This window comes from Olea europaea, unplaced genomic scaffold (genome assembly GCF_002742605.1).
Source record: "Olea europaea var. sylvestris unplaced genomic scaffold, O_europaea_v1 scaffold2316, whole genome shotgun sequence".
NCBI lineage: Eukaryota > Viridiplantae > Streptophyta > Magnoliopsida > Lamiales > Oleaceae > Olea > Olea europaea.
This window is the reverse complement of record NW_019241259.1, coordinates 75,698-95,863: the sequence shown is the minus strand read 5'-3', so window position 1 is coordinate 95,863 and position 20,166 is coordinate 75,698. Positions and strand designations below refer to the sequence as shown.

The window sequence follows — 20,166 nt, the reverse complement described above, 5'->3', positions numbered from 1 at the left end:
GATATCAAAGTTACTAAAACTAGTGTGAATTAAATTTTGAATCAATCACAGTACATCGAGAATGTAATAAATAAGTTCAAACATTTGAATATAAAGAATTTAGTATGCCTTTTGATCTTGATCCAAATTTAAAACTTATAAAGAAAGACGGAAAATTAGTTGCTCAACTGGAATATGTAAGTGCTATAGAGAGTCTAATATATGTAATTCAATGCACAAGATCGGAGATAGCATTTGCAATTAGTAAGTTTAGTAGGTTTACTAGTAATCTGAGCGAAGGCCATTGGTAGAGTTCTTGGTTATTTAAAGAAAACCAATAATTTAGATCTACAATATACTAAATTCTCGACTATATTTGTGAGATTTACCAATGCTAGTTGGATATCTAGCACGGATGAAAGTAAACCCACTTTGAATTGGGTGTTTACTTTTGAAGGAGGTGCTGTTTCTTGGAAATTAAAGAAACGGACATGTATAATACATTCAACTATGGAATCTAAATTTGTAGCATTATCAGAAGTCGGAAAAGAAGTTGAGTGACTTAAAGATCTACTTTATACGATAGCTTAGGGACCAAAGAATACATCTTTAATATCTATCATGTGTGATAGTCAAACCACGTTAGCAAAAGTATACAACTAGGTATATAATGAAAAGTCTAGACATATGAGTTTTAGACATAACTACGGAACGAAATTAATCAAGAGTGAAATAATTTTCCTAAATTATGTCAAGTCAATAGAAAACTTAGCTGATCCTTCCGAAAAGTCACTAGTGCTTAAGTGTTTATTCCTTTTCAAGACTTGGTATGTTACAACCCATTTTATCTAGCCAAAAGTTAAGAGTTGAATTTTCAAAGTCAAAGTCAAATGAGAACCTTAATGAAATAAATTATTTTATTGGGGTTATTTTACAAATTGACAATCCTTGAGGATTTAACATGAACATTATTTAAATTGAGGATTTATTTTACAAGAATGGAAAGCTAATGACTAGACTTTATTTAAAACATAAAAGGAGGGACTTGATTTGCAATTATTCAATAACTATCCATTAAATATCATCTATTTACCCATTTTCTTATATTTTGGGGGAAAATTGGAGAAGGCTCGAGAGAACCCGAGGTAGAAGAAGAAGAAGAAGAAAGAAGATAGTTTCAAGCCAGGATTTTCAAGTTCTTCAACTTCTCTTTGATTTAGCATGGTAAGTATAAAGTATATTGAATTAAATTTTTTAAGGGATATGGACAATTTGTTTTAATTCAAAGTTCACCAAGAAATATGTGTTATTGATATGTATTTGATGTTATAAATAAAGATATAGCAAATAAATGCTTATTTGGATATTGATGTTGAAGAAAGTGGAAACGTTGGAAATGGGTTTGTGAGATAAAGGCATATTCTTTGAAATTCATGTGATTATATGATGCTAAACATTTAGGTTAAGGATTTGAGGTTGAAATTCTTTAATTTTTCAGCCATTATCGAGCTATTGTAGTATAGGTGCTATTTTGAAAAACTGTCCAGAAAAGTGCTATTTCTGTCCATGTTTTCGATGATGGATTTTAATATATAGACATTGGTGCTAGTTTCAATATTCTGGAAGTATAGTGCTAGTTTTGTCAATCATCTAATTTTGGTGGATTTTTAGAATTGAAACCAAATTAAGTGTTGAATATTTGAGGTTTTGGTGTTAAAATAATTTTTATGAAGGAGTATATGTTGTTAGTGACCTTAATTGGGATTATGAAGTTGAAATAAAATATATCAAGCTCCCATTGGTAAATTAATATTTCTAATGGTAGGAAAATACTCAAAACTCCTCTATGAAGGGATATGATTTATTGTAACGCGAGCGTGATAACATTCTTGATATTGAAAATGAGGAGATGACGAGAAAATCGAAACAATGATCAACTATGACTTGGTGAGTGGATATAAAACTTATTTTTCAAAAATTAATATTTATTAAATTTATGTTAGATTAGAAAATTTATTATTTCATACAGTTAATTTGACAACATGATTTTTAAAATAAAGTGGATTTATAATCAATTAGTTTTTAAGTTAATTCAGTTCATTTAAATCATTTTCTTAGCATGTTACATTCGTATTAAACAGTTCAACATATTTAGAGTTATTTTCTAAAAAACCACTAGAAAGTACCCAGATGATTTTACCTCAGTCTACACTGGTGTGAATGTGTTTCGATAGTGTATGACTAGTTATGGTGATTTTACCCGCTCTGCACTATTGTGAATGTGTTTCCATAGTATATGACTAGATTATCATAGGTCTTTGGAACCCACTCTCGTACAGACATAGGCTTTGGACCGTATACTAGGGTGATTAGTCTTTGGGGCAGCTCTGCGTACGTATGACCAGATTATCAGAATACCAAATTTGAATGGCTCTGTCTTGTACATCGAGATTACTCTGTACATGAGTAAGGCTATTCATTGGATACATTTTTAGTGTAATTTTCAGTATTTCTACAGCTTATCAGATTTCAAATTATAAAATTCAGTCTATTCAGTTCTCAAATTAAAGCTTTCAACTTATAGTACTGAGCAGCAGTAATATTTCATAGATTTTCACGGATGTCTTATTATTTATATTTGTTACATTTTACAGTTACTTATTTAGAATGAAGAACAAAGAATTTTATGATGTATTCATGTTTGATTTTAAAAGTGTTACCAGATTTCAGAATTTGTAGATGTTTTAGTAGTGCAAGAATTTTCAGAAAATATGTATAAATGAGAAAAGTTTACTTAATTGAAAATTATCCACTCACTGAGCTTTAAGATTATATTTTTTTTTTCACAATTTTCTTTATCAGTCATGTAGCAGCCGATTTGAACAGTTTTGGAGCCTGTTAAGCCACCAAATTGAGTCACGTTCCGTAGGTTGTATGACATCATTTATCATATTATAAGTATGAGTTCCTTTGGAGTACATGTATCTTGAATCAGAAAAATCCATCATGACTTTCATGAGCTCGTTACATCTTTGACATATTTGGTATATTTGAGGATTATTGGTTGTAAAGCAAGTAATTATTGAATGGCCAACATTTTATTTGAATCGTTCGTATTCTGAGGTATTGGGGTACCCTATTTTATATTATAGGTATTGAGTTGAGGAAACTTGGTTATTGTCCAGGTGGTTTTAGTTCATATTTTAGGGAAATTCTGTCAAAATTTTGTTAAAAATATTTTCTAGTCAAGCAAGTCAAGTTGCCTTGGTAGTGGGTTCAACGTTTAATTGGTATCTACCATCGGCGTGCGACACGTGTCCGATCTACTAGGATGATTCGGATGGGTCGTGTCATGGTAAATCCTGCAAAACATTTGTCAAAAGACCCTTTAAGCTCCAAATTCAATCCGAGAATGGGTAATTATCATTTGAGGATAACAATTACGTGTTTAAACCTTCATATTCTATTGTTTCTTCTCCATTTCCTTTGTGAAGTAGTTGTTCAGTAACCCAAGGAATTCATTAGAGGAATGTTTCCAATAAAAATGGTTTGTTCTTGCATATATCCCTACTAGTTTTCCAAAGATCTTAGTTTGCTTTCGCCAGATACCTCTTTATCTCAATGAAAAAGAGCTTTTTTTGTCGGGGCATGCGCTAGAGCCCTTGACAGATACTCCAGAACCCGCCAACGCTCGTGAAAACCCAAGTCAACGCTCGTGAAAACCGAAGTGGACACAAATTTCCAACAGAAGATTGTATCTCCGCTGTTGGATACATATATAGAAAGGGATGCTGATCTCATCCCTTCTCTTAAGAAAGCTCAGTGTTGTCCCTTGTTAAACACTTCTAATATTGGGATCAATATGCAATAATCTAAAATTAGTCGAGTCGGAATCCTGATAAAAATAAAAAAAATCTTCAATACAACGGATGATGACAATAAACAGAACCCTAAATCGATTATGTAAACACAATTAGAAATTGATTAACGAAATACAAAATTTTATTATGTAAGCACAGTTAGAAATTGTTTAACGAAATCCAAGATTGGGTTATGTAAACACTATTAGAAAATGATTAACGTCTGCTTTCCAACAAGAACTTCGTTTTAGATCCATGTATTCCAAATAAAAGAATTAAGGAAAATGATTTAGCTTTTAAAAAAAAAAAAAAATAGTCGTTTACATTTTGAACAATGTATTTATTTAGAATTGATTTGGTAATTAACTGTTGAAAAATGCAAATGCAGGTGGAGATTCAGATGGGTGTATAGAAGTTACTTAACAAGTTCAAAAATAACTTGCTTCCACTGCATCTTCAAAATGAGTGGAAAATATTGAACTAAAATAGTTACGTGAAAGATTGCTCTCGTTGAGAGTCGAACTCAAGACCTCCCGCTTACTAAACGGGTGCTCTAACCAACTGAGCTACGAGAGCTTTTGGAGGAAAAAGTATACATTAAGTATTTTCTTATTGTGCCCGTACATATGTACAGACATGTATAGCCTAATTAACAATTGGGGTGTCTTGGCCATTTATTTTTCGTTTTCGTTCAATATATATTGACAATCTTAAAAAAAGGGATGAAGCTTTGATTGAAAATGAGTTACCATTCTAATACTTAACTTAGGTTCTAGGAAAAGCATATTTTTTAATTTAGTCACAAAAAATTGTAGTAGTACTGTGTTAAAATATAGGGCTTTGCTTGGTATACATAATTTTTTTTACATCGAGGTATCCCACACTCACATGAGGTGGAACCCACTCGAATATTTTATTTAAGTGAGCCCCACCCATGTAAGTGTATAGATACTTCAATGTACAAAAAATTATGTACAAATAGTATTATCCTAACATAATACTTCTGGAACAGTAAAGAGAATGAAGCAAGGCATGATATGAACTTGCAACTTCCTTGCCCAATACGTGTGGTTGTCAAGATGTTTTAAGCAAAGTCCCAATACTTTCGAAAGCCAAATGTTTTTTAAAGTAGGGTCCAACAAATACTTTTCTCGAAATGTATGGATAAAAAGAAAAAATAGAACCACAACATGATTCCAATAAGCGTTTGCCATATATGACGAACCAAGATTAACCATTATGCTACTTCCTAGGAGAACAAATGGATGGATAAAAGGGAAAAGACCAAAAGAGAACCACAACATGATACCAATAAGCGTTTGCCATAAACGTCGAACCAAGATTAACCATTATGCTACTTGCAAGAAGAACAAATGGTACTTCAAATTTCTAATTCAAAGTTTCACAATCAACATAGCTGTATAACATCATTTAGAACAAGATTTAACAGTAGCAGCTCAAATAGTCACACAACAATCGAACACTGAATTTTAACGAGAAGGTAAAACTTGAGCTGGGGTACTAACACTATTCCACTTCCTGCAAGTAATCATCGATTTCGGCAGGAGTCAAAACTCTGCAACAAAAGAGGCAATTACCATTACCGACTACCCAATGATCAATTAGAACTTAGCTTCAACAACTCAGAAAAGAAGACACTTGCCTGAACACCTTGTCATTGCCAATTATGCCAATCTCGATGTTTTTGCCAGAAATTTGTCCTTCAAATCTGAGATGGTTGGAATGAAGGGTAATCATCATGAATAATTTGAATACTAAGATAAAATTGCAGAATAAACAACATGCATGTCTTCAGGGGTGAAGAAAGAAATAGTCAAGCCTGTTGCAACAATACAAATTTATCTTAATCAAGAAAGCAGGTTGTTGTGAAGAACCAACTAAACCGAAAATTCTAAAATGAACCTAGGATATAATTGAAAAGCTCTCTTTCACCCTATTAAATTTATAGTATAAAGCAAGCTTTAAGTGCAACTACAGTCACTTTCTCTCAAATGAGAACAAAAGACAGGAAGTTGATGGATTCAATACCCGGCACAACATCTCCGTCAAAAATAAAAAATTCAAGGGCAAACAGTGCTTCTGAAAGCAAAGATTGGAAAATTTAGGTGCTTACCCCTCCTTCAGTGTCAATATTGCAGTGTGCACAGCATCATCAAGCTCCATATCATCAGTGTACCTGCAAAAAGTATCCAAATAAATCCTGATCAATGGAAACGTGATAAGAAGATTATAGCAGTTCTAGAAATCAATGGTAGTTGAACTTGGATTACCAATCACTATAAAAAGTCATAATACCATACATAATTTTAACATCCCAAATTTTTACTACTAGTTAGATTTAAATTTAAGACTTAAGTGCGCTATTATGAAAGACCTTATTGATTATTGGTCTAGTCTAATGACCTTATTAGTTATTGACCAATAGTTTGAACCCTAAGTAGAAAGTTATATTGGAAGTTAGATGAAATCATGCATAAAACTTATATAAACATGCCATTGGTCTTGATTAAAGATGATTTATTGACCACATGCATTATTCACGCTACATTTCAAGCCAATATAATTGATTTGACCACGTAAATAAAGGAAATTGATTTGATCACATGCATTATTTACACCAAGTTTTAAGCTAAGTGAATTGATTTCACCACATGATTAAAGGTAATAATTTGACAATTTTCATGACAATACACTACTTACGTATTGACAATGTCTAGCATCTAGCCATTTCCTTTCACTTTTCTTCACATGATCAAGAATTTTCACTATAAATAAAAGACAAACCCAACACTAAACTACCCTTCAACAACTATTTATACACACACGCTCTCTGCCTCTATAACTTTGTCTATCCATTTGCTCTCTTTTTCTTGTCATATTTATATTAAATATAGTCTTACACATATACAATCACACGTTAATAATCAACACAACATGCGGTTCAAGGATCTCTTTTCAACAATAACTCATTTTATCATTTTGATTGTCCAGTGAAAAAGTTGTACTTTATGTTTATGTTGGCTAATGTTTATGTATATAATATTTATACGGCTATGTTATGTTTGGTCCATGTTACATATGTTTTATTGAGAATAGTTAGGAGTCTAGTAGCGTTACGCATGAATAATGAACCCAACATGCAGCCCAAGGACATCTTTTCAACAATAACTTATTTTATCATTTGAATTGTTCAGTGAAAAAGTAAGTTGTACTTTTTGTTTATGGTAGCCAATGTTTATGTATATAATATTTCTACGTTATGTTTGGTGCAATGTTTTACTAAGAATGGACATGAGTTTAGTAGCATTACGAATGAAAATTTAGCACCATATAAGTTCGATCTAATTTTCATATCATCCTATGCAAGTTATGAATTTTCTGTAAAAGTACATATATGAATTCATTATCCATGCATGCTTATTGAGAATTATTCTTACTCCATTATATCTCTACTCTTCAGATAATTGACGATTCGAGGCAGTCAACACGGAGATGACTTATAGTGGCAAAAGTTTCAATAATAAAATTATTACAATGTCAAACTATTATTATTTCATTTGATTTAAAATATTTTAAGATATTTCTCATTTCAAGTTAATTTATTAAACTCATTCCATTATTTGGATTTTGGTAAGTGCTTTAATAATTTATATAATTTTGTTGAATATTCTTTAAATTAGTTTTAGTTTATGATTTAGCCTCCATTCGTTTCCCATTATTTGGCCATTAAAATGAAAAATATGATCATTATCTATCACACAAAGCTACCATATTTGAATTTTTATCTCTTGTGTGGGACTCGTAACAACTATCTTTTTCATTCTCATTCTTACATTAATGGGAAACAAACGGGGCCTAAGTGACACTCAAATCGTTAGGGATGCGGGTCACCACAATAATACTAACTTTTGTCACTTACAAAATTACCCTTTTTGGAGTTGGTTAATAATACATAGGTTAGCATAATCGGGTGGAACGTATCACAAACCATGTGATTTTTTCTATTTATGTTTCTAAATATTGAACAACAAACCATGCTCATCCAAAAAGATGAGACTGGAGGACTTTTATTTAACAGCCACAATTTTATCTTCCAACCCGAAGAGAGATCGATGCTCAAATTCTCTGAAAAATGAAAAATTTCTACAATCTTAAAACACCTTAAATGAATTCAGAACAACCAACTTCTGTATAAAAGAGAAGTCAACAGAAGAGTTCATTAACCAATGGCTGGAAAGCCAAGATTGACCATGTTTTAAGGAACAAAAGCTAGTAGACATCTTCTACAGCTCAAAATTGCTCAAAGAGATTAATATATCTGGTGCATAGAAAATGTCAAATGAAAACAGACATAAGAGAAGAGAAGGCAATGGTTAAACCCTACCAAACCAAATCTAAAGAAATGAATAACAACCCACCTCTTTTCCAAAAAAGTCTTTGCATTGGACACATTCTTCCCCATGGCTGATGCCTTCCAAGAGAAGTATGAACCAGATGGATCCACCTATAGAACAAACATGTAATTGGGGGGAGTTACAGAAAAAAGATAAGAGAATGATTTGATTACATGCTTAGCATTCAGCCAACAAAACAGTGAAAGTTCTACAAAGGTGTTAAAAAAAAAAAAAAGAGGTGTTCATCCTAGTACACATATTTAGGGTTGTATAAATAAAGTTCAGAGTGGAGACCCTTTAATGGGGCAGAACATGGGAAAGAAAAGAATGTGCCTTGGTTTCAGTCCATTAATAGATGTTTCAACACGCACAAAGCAGAAGAACATTTGAAAGGTAAGTAATTCATGCCAAAAATGCAAAACATCATATCTGCATAGTTTTTAAGACATGCAGTGTTTAAAAAATAGTTAAGAGCATAATTTGAGAAGTAGTTCATGCCAAAATGCAGAACACATAATCTGCAATAGTTTATAAAAAAATTAGAAATGAGTTCCGTGAGGAAAAAGGAATAGGAAATACAAGGATAACGCCAAAAAGAAATGACTGACATACCTGATATAGTTGTGGTCCCTTGTCATCAAACCCCGCAACCAGGAGAGAGACACCAAATGGCCTTACACCACTGTAAGAAAGTAGGCATTGAATTGAATCAGAAAAGCTATGCAATTATGCCTGATATAATAATAGAAAAAACATATCGAATAAGTCATTTCAAAATTTCATGAAAGGTTAATTAAGAAACATATTTAATAGTCCTCCAATTTTGCTCTCTGTGATAGTTAAGTTCAGAGGTCAGATTGTCCATTCATATAGTCATTATTCAGCTCTCTCTTCCAGGAACCTTGTTTCTAAAGCAAGTAGCCACTTTAACTCTTTCAGATAGAACGTGAATAAAATTATCTAAAGATAATTTACTTCGACCAATTTGTTATCATGCGTCAACAAAAATGTGACATGATGCCAGGGGTTATTGGAAATGTCACGGAGAAGAAACATTAGCAAAGCGTAGCTAATAAATCCTAATCAGGCAAACCAAATCTTCAATTTGCAAATACTCTATTTGCCGCCTTAGCCAATCTCCTACAAGCTAAATACATTTCACACGTTAAAAATTTAGCCATCGAATCTATGAAAAAAAAAACAGAATAGGACTGAATGAGTTGTTGGGCTGGTATTAGTAGCACCCATAATGATGGCAAAAGGGGGAAAAGGAAATCATGGCCCAGAGAGTAGTGCTACCATAAGGTGATCAGCCTCATAATGATATCACTGGTATCAGAAAAAAGGAAGCCTTGAAATTAATTGCAGAAGCAAACACTACTATCTTCATTAAAATGAAAGTGAAACAATGGAACAATAAAATATAGCTACCCTGATTGAGTGAATTCCTGCATAACAGCAGCAGTCTCCCTCACAAGTTGTGTAACAGGGATTGGTTCCTACAAATTACATGCACAAGAAAACTGATCAGCATTAAGTGATATGTTCATGCTAAGAAAGTTCCACTTCGTAACAATCTCAAGTATCATTCAAGTAGAAGTGTAGTCATACAAAGAAGCTCAAGAAGAGGCAATTGAATAACTGCTTTCAATGATGAGAGGAAAAAAGTCCGAAGATCCCTACGAATTTCAGGGAAATGGGTTTTACAAATCTCCCTCCCACCAACAACCAAAAAAAAAAAAATACGCAAGTGTCTGGAAATATTAATGTCTGCCAATATAACTAGGGGAAAGAAAAGCTGTATTAGAATGTGGATAGTCAAATAAAACTGTGTAATAGGACCTAAATAGAAGTCTAGACGATAAAGTTAATCCAGTGACTCCTGCTTTCAATATGTTCAGATAAAAATGAACTCAATTATTCCATACTCCATACATCCCCAAGCCAATTTACAAATAACCTTCACCACCATATCATAAAACCTTAAAGACCCTTGTTGTCCAGATCGAACATGAACTAGCCGGATGTAAAATTAGTTTGCGTTTGGGATTAACTGATGAAACATAAAAACTTGATTACTTCAGAAGCAGACGTGCAGGAGAAGAATTACTCGAGATGCTTTATTAGATCAACAAATTAATGAACTGAAGATGCATAAAAGAATAAATTTTAGCACCACTTCAACCATTACAGCCATATTTCAAGACTCAATCAATTCCTATCACGATATAGAAAATTCTATAGCATAAGAATATGAAACAGATACTCATAAAATTAATATTAAAATATACAAAAGCAGAGTGAAAAAAATTATATCATACAAGAGAGATATAAATACTTTATAAAGCCGGTGATATTGCTCAGCCTGCTTCCTACTTTTTCGAACCAACACCCTAGAGTCGGGGCCCATGCCACTGCACAAAGAGAAAATATAACAGGTTAAGTTCTGCAATGAGCTGCACAGAAGCAATGCATACAAGCATAAAATATTTTATAACTCGGTAAGTTTATTACATGTAAATGAGGCTAAACATAACGCGATATAATATGATCCCATGATAGTTATAAACTTGAGTTTGAGCAGTAGAATTTATCAAAGGATAGAGCTCTCAATAATCTGAGAATCTTAAATTTAAGGCCTCTCTTGGTACTATCAAATATTTCTCTAAATCCCCAGCCTATAAATCTACAGTTGAAGAATTCTTTTAAAAGCATATGACCCTAACATGCTTATAATAAAATGATTAGTTCATTTTGTGTACTTAAATGGATAGCAATGGCAAAGGTAACCTATGAAATTAAGCATTAACAAAAAACGGCTTCAAGATAAATTAGTATTAAACCTGTAAACAACTCCAATATTCGGAGTCAAAATCTGAATCTTTTGCACCTGGAAGAAGAAAAGGGGACAAGGGCGTTCATCAAAGGCATTGAAAATATGTATAAATGAAGAAAAAGAGATGCTCTAACAGATAAGAAAAATTGCAAACCAATTTATATCATAAATTCGAAAGTATTTTGCAAGGGGCTAGATTTGCACCAGAAGGAAAAACAACATAAATCATTCATGTCAAGTTATCAACTAACACAAGTGCCTCTCATCTTTTTGCAAGAATACAATCAAATTGATCTTTATTTGACTATACCTAGGAAACTCCATGAAACATGGACACATTTGTCGAGAAAATCCACATTGAAGAAATACTCTTGTGTGTATTTTCTATTTGACTATACCCAGAAAAAGGTGTATTTACACTTCGCATGTTTATATTGTTATAACTGTCATGGCTGCCTTGGCATAGAATAACCATTACCACATCATAGAGGCAAAAAGGATGCTGAACTTAGATATAGCTCATCATACGAATTTAAAATAAATAATGGGTGGTAATTGCAACCACTAGAACTCAAAAGCTGCCAATGCACCTGTAAAATATACTTACCGATGTTTCATCAACCAAGATAGATGGTAATTTCTTCTCCGTTGCAATAACAACACCATTAGCAGCTGCAATTAAACCCGCATATAAGTAAGTACCGCGTAAAGACACTCATACGGCAGTGATGATTTTTTCAATAAAGTGTCATTTTTCTTCACATAAAGCCAAGGTATGCTACTTTCAATGAGAAGCAACAGGCAAAACTTTTATTTCGCTCCACAAAGCACCGCATATCAATCCTTCGCCTGAAATGCTGTTGTTCACAAATGCGTTTAAACTTTTCAATTCATTGACAACCCAGCATACACATATAGAGACCAATATACCAGTGACATCATTATTAAATCACTAAAGAGTGTAAGCTTACGTCTTTATAAGACTTGGCAGGTGAGGATTGAGGATTAACCACCATATCAAAACTTTAAACAATGAACTTAAGGTCAGAAAGCAGGGAAGTTCATCATCAACAGACATATATCATATGCTGAAATCTTCAACACATTTCTAGTGCATTACTCATGAAAAACATAGCAACGGCCCAAGTAACCTTTTTAAACAGTCTAGTTATACGAATCCTACATATTAAGGTTTACAATATAAAAAAATATCGAAATAAAAGTTCCAGATTTACCTTTGATCCCTAAAGATGTCTGACCAGATCCAACTGCAGTTAAGGCATGTTCAATCTGAACAAGCTTTCCTGAGGGGCTGTGCCATTAACAATAAAAAATCATAATCCATACACACATATACAGAATTTAATAGAGGGGTCAAATAAGTGCAATTTAACTGTATAAAATTTAAATTGAAATAAATTTAGAACATATATACAGTGGATGAACGCATACCTGAAAGTGGTGAGAGAGAAGGAATACTGACTGTCACCCATTGATTTCTAGATTAAACTTTAACTGAGCTCCTGTAGAATGAACTGAAAAGAAAGAAAAAGTTATACATTATAACTATTTTATTTCGAGTGTACATACAAGTAGAAAAAATAAAAACACTCGGGCTAAATAATATTTCAGATGGATAAAAATTTATCCGAAAACACAAAACTCAGAGCCCTAAAAGAGTTTCAATTTGGACACACTGGCCATCCATCAGAAAAACAAAAAGAACTTGTTTCAGAAACATGAATATATAAGTTCAGCCCTACATCCCTTATGATCTACACGAAATGAACCAACCGCAAGTTTAAATCAAGACAGCAAAGACTTCGTAAAAGAAAAATCCCATTTTTTGGTTTCCAAAAAAAAAAAAAAAAAAAAACCTTCGCAATTTCAAGGGATTAACGAAAATTGTTATAAGGAGATTCCTGTACTTTGGAGAACTTTTCCGACGAAATGCGATTGCAATTGCAGTGTTGAAGCAGATAGATAGAGGGGTTTTGTTGCTGGTTTCTTGTAGAATAATTAAAGATCGCCTTTTGTTTTATGCAGCTACTGAAACCCGTTGAATGACCCGAATACGATATATTCAGATCCGAAAGTGGGCCTGGCTTATGTGGCAGCGAAGAGGTTTTATTCAGGGTAACTTTCACAAACGGCGTTACATTTTTCACTGTTCATTTCACCAATCATCCCTGAAATTTGTAAGAAACTTCAAATTGGTAGTCAAAAGCACTTTTCTTAGCTGCTGCTGCTACTAGTTAATAGAGTTTATTATGATTTTACATTCGGTCACTCTAATAGAATAGAAAGACTAATGTTCGCGGAATCATAATCGGTCAATATTAGAAAGTCAATTTCATGTAATTTGTATGTAATTATCGATTTATGTTAATCTCAACTCTTACTTTAGCAAATTAAAAACGACTTTGCTAATGTACATAATTTTTTGTACATCAAGGTATCCTCCACTCACATAAGGTGGAGTCCATCATAATAAAATATTTGAATGGACCCCGTTCATGTGAGTAGAGGACACCTTGATGTACAAAAAATTATGTACAAGTAGATTTATCCAATTAAAAATCAATTAATTTAGTGATTTTTAAACTAAAACTAAAATTAAGCAAGAGTGACCAACAACCTTAACTTGAAAAACTATGATGATTTATTGCTTGGACTTGAAGTAAACTTTATAATTTTAATTAAACGCCAAATACCGCACAGAAGGATCGCGTGGCCTAATGGATAAGGCGCTCGCCTCCGGAGCGGGAGATTGTGGGTTCGAGTCCCATCGCGATCGTTTTGCAGCGCAGCTATTTTCGAATGTGATTCTTTTACAGTTGACTTTTCCCTTCTATCTATTCCCCACTTGCCAGCAAAAGACTCACCTTCTCACATTTGAAGCTCACGAAGAAAATGGGTTTTGCTCTTCAACTGTTGTTTGAATTTTTAATCAGTGCCTTTTGAATACGATATAGTAAAAAATTAGAAAAACCATCTTCCATCCTGGATTTGTATCTTTTATTTTCACCTTAAAATCATGAAAAAGACTGGACTTGGAAGACAATTTTGAAGAAATAAAAATAACGGTCACTTTTAATTGATTTTGAATCGATTCAAGAAGTAAGAAGGTCACTTTCAATAATACAATTTACATTTCAAAAGTCTTTTCAAATAAAATTAGAAAAATTATATTTAAAGTTTTAGTTTTGTACAAGGAAATTTTTTTAGTTGTTTGGAATTAGTCCTCAACTTGTAACATCTCTATTAAATTTGTTCTCAACCATTTAAATGAACTTTTTATTCTTTAACATTTAGCTTCGTTTGCATATTTTTATATACAGTTAATCAAAAATTGATTTGCTTTAACTAATAATTTTATAATTCCCCTCAAATATTAGCATCTACAAAATGTCGCCACGAAGAAATTTTTTGAATCGATTTTCAAAAGTTCATTTATCTATAGAATTTGTTTTATATTATATGAATGAAGAACTTTTAAACTAAAAAAACTTTTTAAATATTAAGCTAAAGTCTAAATTAGTTGCTAAGTAAAATGAATAATTAGGGTAACCAAACGTAAACGATAGAAAGAAATTGTTGGAATGCGGCCAGATTTTTAATAGGTTGTAAGTTGTAACCGGCTCCTTTAAAAGAAAAGTTTAGGATGCCTGCGTGGAATCTTACAACTCTAATTCACGGGCTTGGGCCGACTGTTCTTGAAATTTGTGGCCCATCAACGGAATTATACAATCCCACATCGGTGGCTAAGTAAAATAATATACACTTTAAATAACAAACGATGAATAAAACTCCACCATATCCACGAGATGAAGTGAATGGGTCATGATACCAAGTTCTTGCTTGGCTCCGACCCAGGGAAGTCCCCGAGCCACTAACTGCCGAGATGCAGACTCAGGAATGAGTAACCTTGAGCACGGTGACTCTTGCCGTTGTGCAAGGGCTGAGACACGTGTGGAGCCCTAAAGCCACCCTGCTGAAGTGTCTTGGCTGACTATCCACAGTTATTCACTTGGTCCAATCCCAGGATGGACTAACCGAACGGGGCTTACACTCTCGTGATGACTACTCTTTTTTACCCCGTCAAACACTCTGCATCCAAACCAAGTATAACCAATCGAATTTCTTACTTCTTACATTATTTTCGATACAGTAGAACAAAAAACTTTGAGATTTCAACAGGCACCTCTTCCTCAATTTTTCGTTATTTGTTCTCAAAATTTCTCAACAAGAAAAGGCTGGTCGAGCCATAAAATCAATAGTAAGGTAAATTGGTAAAACGTCCTCTTATACTAAACTTTTCTAGTTTACGTGGACATCAAGATAGATATGGGGTTAATTAAATGAATAAGAATCTAGTCTATAATAAATCTTACACAGCAACTGGAACAGCTTCATCAAGGGCAACGACACTGGGGAGCTCTTTGCCTTCCAAGAACTCCAAACTGGCACCACCACCAGTCGATATGTGGCTCATCACATCAGCAACTCCAACTTTCTCAACAGCTGCAACGGAATCTCCACCTCCAATAATAGTTGTAACTCCCTTCCCACTAAGTTCAGCTAGCTTCTTTGCAACAGCCTGCAAACTGAACTATTCGGTTATGAACACTGTTAGTCAACAATCTTCTAGTGTTTATCGCAAACTGAACTTTCATTTTTAATTGAGTTTAGACGCTCCATCTACCTCAATCTTTCAAAAATAATGGAATTGTCAACTTGTATGATGGAAATGATTATATTGCTTAAGAAGCACAATGAAAATAGACCAAGATCTGAGGAACATACTATTTGTGTGGACTGGCATCTCGAAAATATGAAAAAGTTAAGGTATTCCATACCTCTGTGCCAACAGCAAACTTATCAAATTCAAACACTCCCATTCGTCCATTCCAAATAACAGTCTTTTTTGTTTCCAAGGCATCATTAAATGTCTTGATAGAATCTGGTCCAATATCCAACCCCATCCAGCCGTCTGGGATGCCAAATGCCGGCACAATCTGCAATAACCAACAAACAATTTAGCCTTTAACTGTTAACTTTTCATTAGAAAATCAAGAGGCCTAGAATTCTATGAAACAATAGTTCAATAAAATATTGCTGGAGGCAATTAAATTTCAACTTAAAATTTTGGCAGCGAGCTCGAGCACTAGACCTTGCTATCCGCATCAGGAGCAAACTTGTCTGCCACAACCACGTCTGAAGGTTACAAGAGACTAACTCCTTTGGCTTTAGCCTTCTCGACAAAGGATGTTGCAAGATCCAGCTTGTCTTCTTCCACGAGGGACGATCCAACTGAAAGACTTTGTGCCGTGTAAAATGTGAAGATCATTCCTCCGCCCAAAAGCAAGATATCACACTTCTCCAAAAGCGATTCAATCACTCCAATCTTGGAGGGCACCTTTGAACCACCGACAATTGCCGCAAATGGCCTTTTAGGGTTTGAAACTGCCCCTACAAGATAGTCCAGCTCCTAAAGCAGCAAATTAGAAGTAAAATGGTATATTATAGACCAGATATACTATTGCTCAGTCATTCGCATAAATCAGTAATAGTCTAATCAAGAAAATCTAACCTTTTGTAGAAGGAAACCAGCAACGGAGGGCTTCAAGAATTTTGCAACTCCCTCAGTAGAAGCATGTGCTCTGTGTGCAGTACCAAATGCATCGTTCACATATATATCAGCCAATGATGCGAGAGTCTTAGCAAACTCAGGCTTGTTCTTTTCTTCCTCTTTGTAGAACCTAACGTTCTCAAGAAGAAGAACGCTGCCCTCAGGTAGTGAAGAAACCAACTTTTCAACCTCTGGACCAATGCAGTCATCAGCCTTCACAACCTGTTCATTATACACCAAGGGATAAAAGTTAAAACAAAATCAGTTACTTTTGGTAGCATTTGTATCACATCATATAGTCCCTGTTAGGTGTAGATAAAAATCAGCTTTTAGTCAATTTTGACAAAAGTGGGTAAAATGTGTTGTTGAAAAGTTGTAGATCTGTTGAAACCTGTAGTTTAAATTAATTATTGACTTTGACTTAGATTTTAATCCACACCAAATAGGGGCATATTACAATATTATACCACGACACTTTTTATATTCTTTTTCCTTTACCGCACAACTTTTACTTTGAGACATACCGAGACACTAAACAATTCAGATAGCCTAAGAACGAGAGGTGCAAGGCTAAGTTTTGGAGTGACGCCTTTTGGTCATCCCTGAAAAAGCCAGGAAAGAACAAGAGTTTCTGGTGAAATCATGTACAATCGAAATTATGCTGGCATATAGAGTAAAGAAAAACAACAACGAAATATTTGTTACCAATTGCAAACAAATAAGAGGAAAAAATGAAAAGAAACAACAACATTAATGATGCACTGCAAGACAGTGATCCAAAACTAGAATTAGAAAATCAACAATGATGGAAAATGGGACTTGAAAACATTAGCCACCGTCATACACAGAAAACATAACCAACCTATACATATTAGCTTATTAGGAGATTGAATGGTTTATTATTTCCAGATTAATGTCCCAATTAGAACTTTGCAGCAATAAATATAATTTTTAAGTATTTCAGAACCAGGCATAATTCAACTGTTATACCTCGGAGCGAAATTGATGTAGGACAATGCAACCACCTTGCCCAAAAGCAATAGCTCATGGGGGAGGTGCAATCAACCCTATACCACCTAGAATGGGGTCTGGGAATCCATCTCAAGCCCACTCCATTTCAGCCTCACTTCGAATGACACCTTTCGAAGGCCTTATTGGGTCATTTCAAAATGGCAACAATAAACCCATCCCATTTCAAGCATGCTCTTGCATTAGAAATCTAATCCGAAATTGATCTTAGGCAACAGAATCGTAGGGAGTTTAACTAGATCACTTCCAGTGAATCATAGTTAAACAGTAAGGAAAAAAAAGTCGGGATAATGCACCAAAATGCAGAAATCCATGAAAAAATTCAATCAGATACAATAATATAAACTATAATCTTCATCAAATTATAGATTTCGACTTACCAAATGACTTGAAAGAATAACCTTGGCACCATTGCTAATCAAGTGCTTAATGGTGGGAACAGCAGCTCTAATCCTAGTATCATCAGTGATGTTCTGATTATCATCGAGTGGGACATTCAAATCAGCTTTAACAAACACCTTTTTACCCTTGAGGTCGGCGGCAGTGAGGTCTCCGACACTCTTTTTCGCCATAGAGGCGAAGCTCCTCACGGGCTTAGAAGAAGAGCTCTTAAAAGATCGAAGCTTGGTGGCTACATGGTGGGCGAGAAGGGGGACAGAAGCGGCTCCGGCGAAACCCAGGCCGCCAATAGGGGTCTTGAGGAGGAAGCTAGTGACGGATGGGCGGCCCTAGTGGTGGTTGAGATCTTTGGGGCCAATTTTGAAAATGGCAAGTAGATTCTCCCTATTTTTCATAATAGCTTTTCTTATTAAAAGTACTATATTGTCCTTAATAAAATTATTTATAAGATTTATTTTATATCTTTAAGAAATTGTCAATCAGGTCCTATATTTATATTTTTCAATCTTTTGAATACTTTTAAATATTCTTTATATTTTAATAATTTTTCAAAGATTATAGGTTGACCTTTCTTGGTTATATATCCTTTAAATAATCCTTCTGAGATTTCTTCTTGTATATCCGTATGTTTAGTTATAATATCTTCTACTTTTCTTATTTCTTTATAAGTTCTCACAGAATCAAATCCTATATTATTCTTACAACTATAATCTATATCTCTATATATTTCTTCAATTTTTTCTTTACCAATAGGGAATATCACATCAGATTTTACATCTAATTTAAGCAGAAAAGAAACATCTTCTTCATCTAAAAATAAAATGAGATTTTTATCATTATTAACAGTAGAAGTGGATGCTTGTGAATTGCTCATCAAAGATAATTAAAGCATAAGCATGTAAAGATAAGTAAATAACTTACAGTAATCAAGTAGAAATAAACAGGCTTTCCCTCCAGTATGCTCTTATAGATGCTTTGCATGTACTTAATCAATCTTCCGAATCAAGTAAAGATTTAAAATGTTTTTGAAATCATTTGGGTCCACAACTGCTTCCGCAAAAGGCTTTTCAATTAAGGTTGCATTTCTTATTCTAGAGAACTAGCCGTGTTTCCACAGACGCTATCTCACAGTATCCAGAGTCTCTGTTTTCACCTCTATCCAAACTCTTTTCAGAATCAAGTTCCTACTTGGAACGGAATTTTAAAAGATAACTCACACACAAAGTGCTACAATTGTTTGTTAGAAAACTGCCCTTTTCCCCTAAACCATTCATCAAAGATGGGTACTTTGGCATGGCTAACATCCATTCAAAATCAATGTTTTGAAAATCTTTTAAAATCTCTATCTGTACTGCCGAGGAATCATAAGAAACTTAACGAAATCCTTTTATGAAAGCTTTGTTGAACATAACAAACTTTACTTTGATATTCATAAACTGAAATTGTACATGCTTACAAACTATATTTACATACCTTTGGTACTCACCTTATGAAGTTTAAAACTCCATAAGTGATTACCTTATTACACGCTTTCCTATCTTCAAGCTATCTAATATTTTTCTGAATACAAGTAGTGTAATCAGATTACAAAAGATTTCTCTTAAATGTGTTTTTTAAGAGAAGTTATTTCAAGGTATTTCGAGATGATCTCCTTCTTCCTTCATGCCTCCCTTTATAGGAGATTTTGGAATCTTATTTTGGACAGGTGTCTTCCTCTTTTCTTTGTTGGGTAGCTAGGCCATCTTATCTCCACCGATTTCTTCATTGTCTTCTTGTTGGGTGGACCACTTCTTTTGAAATTGGATACCTTATCTTTTATCTTTGTCTGCCACTTGTGACCATTGGTAGGAAGTAGTCACAATTATAGAGACTTTTCTTGATTTATCTTCTGTCTTCTAGTAGCCACAGTTTTTCTTTAATAAATTTCTTTATTAAAGTAGGGCTACTTCAATCACCATCACTTCTCCATTTTTGAATCAAAGAATTCTGCAGGGAATTCTTCATCATTAAGGGATG

The 20,166-nt window shown here is 33.8% G+C and overlaps 2 protein-coding genes and 2 non-coding genes across 4 annotated transcripts; 1 reads left to right on the top strand and 3 right to left on the bottom strand.

Moving 5' to 3' along the window:
* Positions 1-4,341: 4,341 nt before the first annotated feature.
* TRNAT-AGU lies at positions 4,342-4,415 on the bottom strand. Its single transcript has one exon. It is a non-coding gene; the product is annotated as a tRNA-Thr (tRNA).
* A 727-nt stretch (positions 4,416-5,142) lies between these two features.
* LOC111381503 (proteasome subunit alpha type-2-A-like) lies at positions 5,143-13,150 on the bottom strand. Its single transcript, XM_023005290.1, has 12 exons — positions 13,019-13,150; positions 12,543-12,625; positions 12,326-12,402; positions 11,698-11,762; positions 11,098-11,144; positions 10,593-10,668; positions 9,686-9,753; positions 8,867-8,936; positions 8,279-8,364; positions 5,974-6,036; positions 5,503-5,568; positions 5,143-5,415 (listed from the first exon to the last, which is right to left on the bottom strand). Exons 2-12 carry the CDS (start codon positions 12,581-12,583, stop codon positions 5,367-5,369), a joined length of 708 nt encoding a protein of 235 aa, XP_022861058.1. The 5' UTR covers positions 12,584-12,625; positions 13,019-13,150; the 3' UTR covers positions 5,143-5,366.
* Positions 13,151-13,814: 664 nt separating this feature from the next.
* TRNAR-CCG lies at positions 13,815-13,887 on the top strand. Its single transcript has one exon. It is a non-coding gene; the product is annotated as a tRNA-Arg (tRNA).
* An 899-nt stretch (positions 13,888-14,786) lies between these two features.
* LOC111381504 (phosphoglycerate kinase, chloroplastic) lies at positions 14,787-18,496 on the bottom strand. Its single transcript, XM_023005291.1, is given in 7 exon segments — positions 14,787-15,200; positions 15,485-15,690; positions 15,950-16,108; positions 16,264-16,581; positions 16,684-16,944; positions 17,247-17,324; positions 18,132-18,496. Coding segments are annotated over 7 exon segments (1,302 nt in total). The 5' UTR covers positions 18,324-18,496; the 3' UTR covers positions 14,787-15,112.
* Between the last annotated feature and the right edge of the window lie 1,670 nt (positions 18,497-20,166).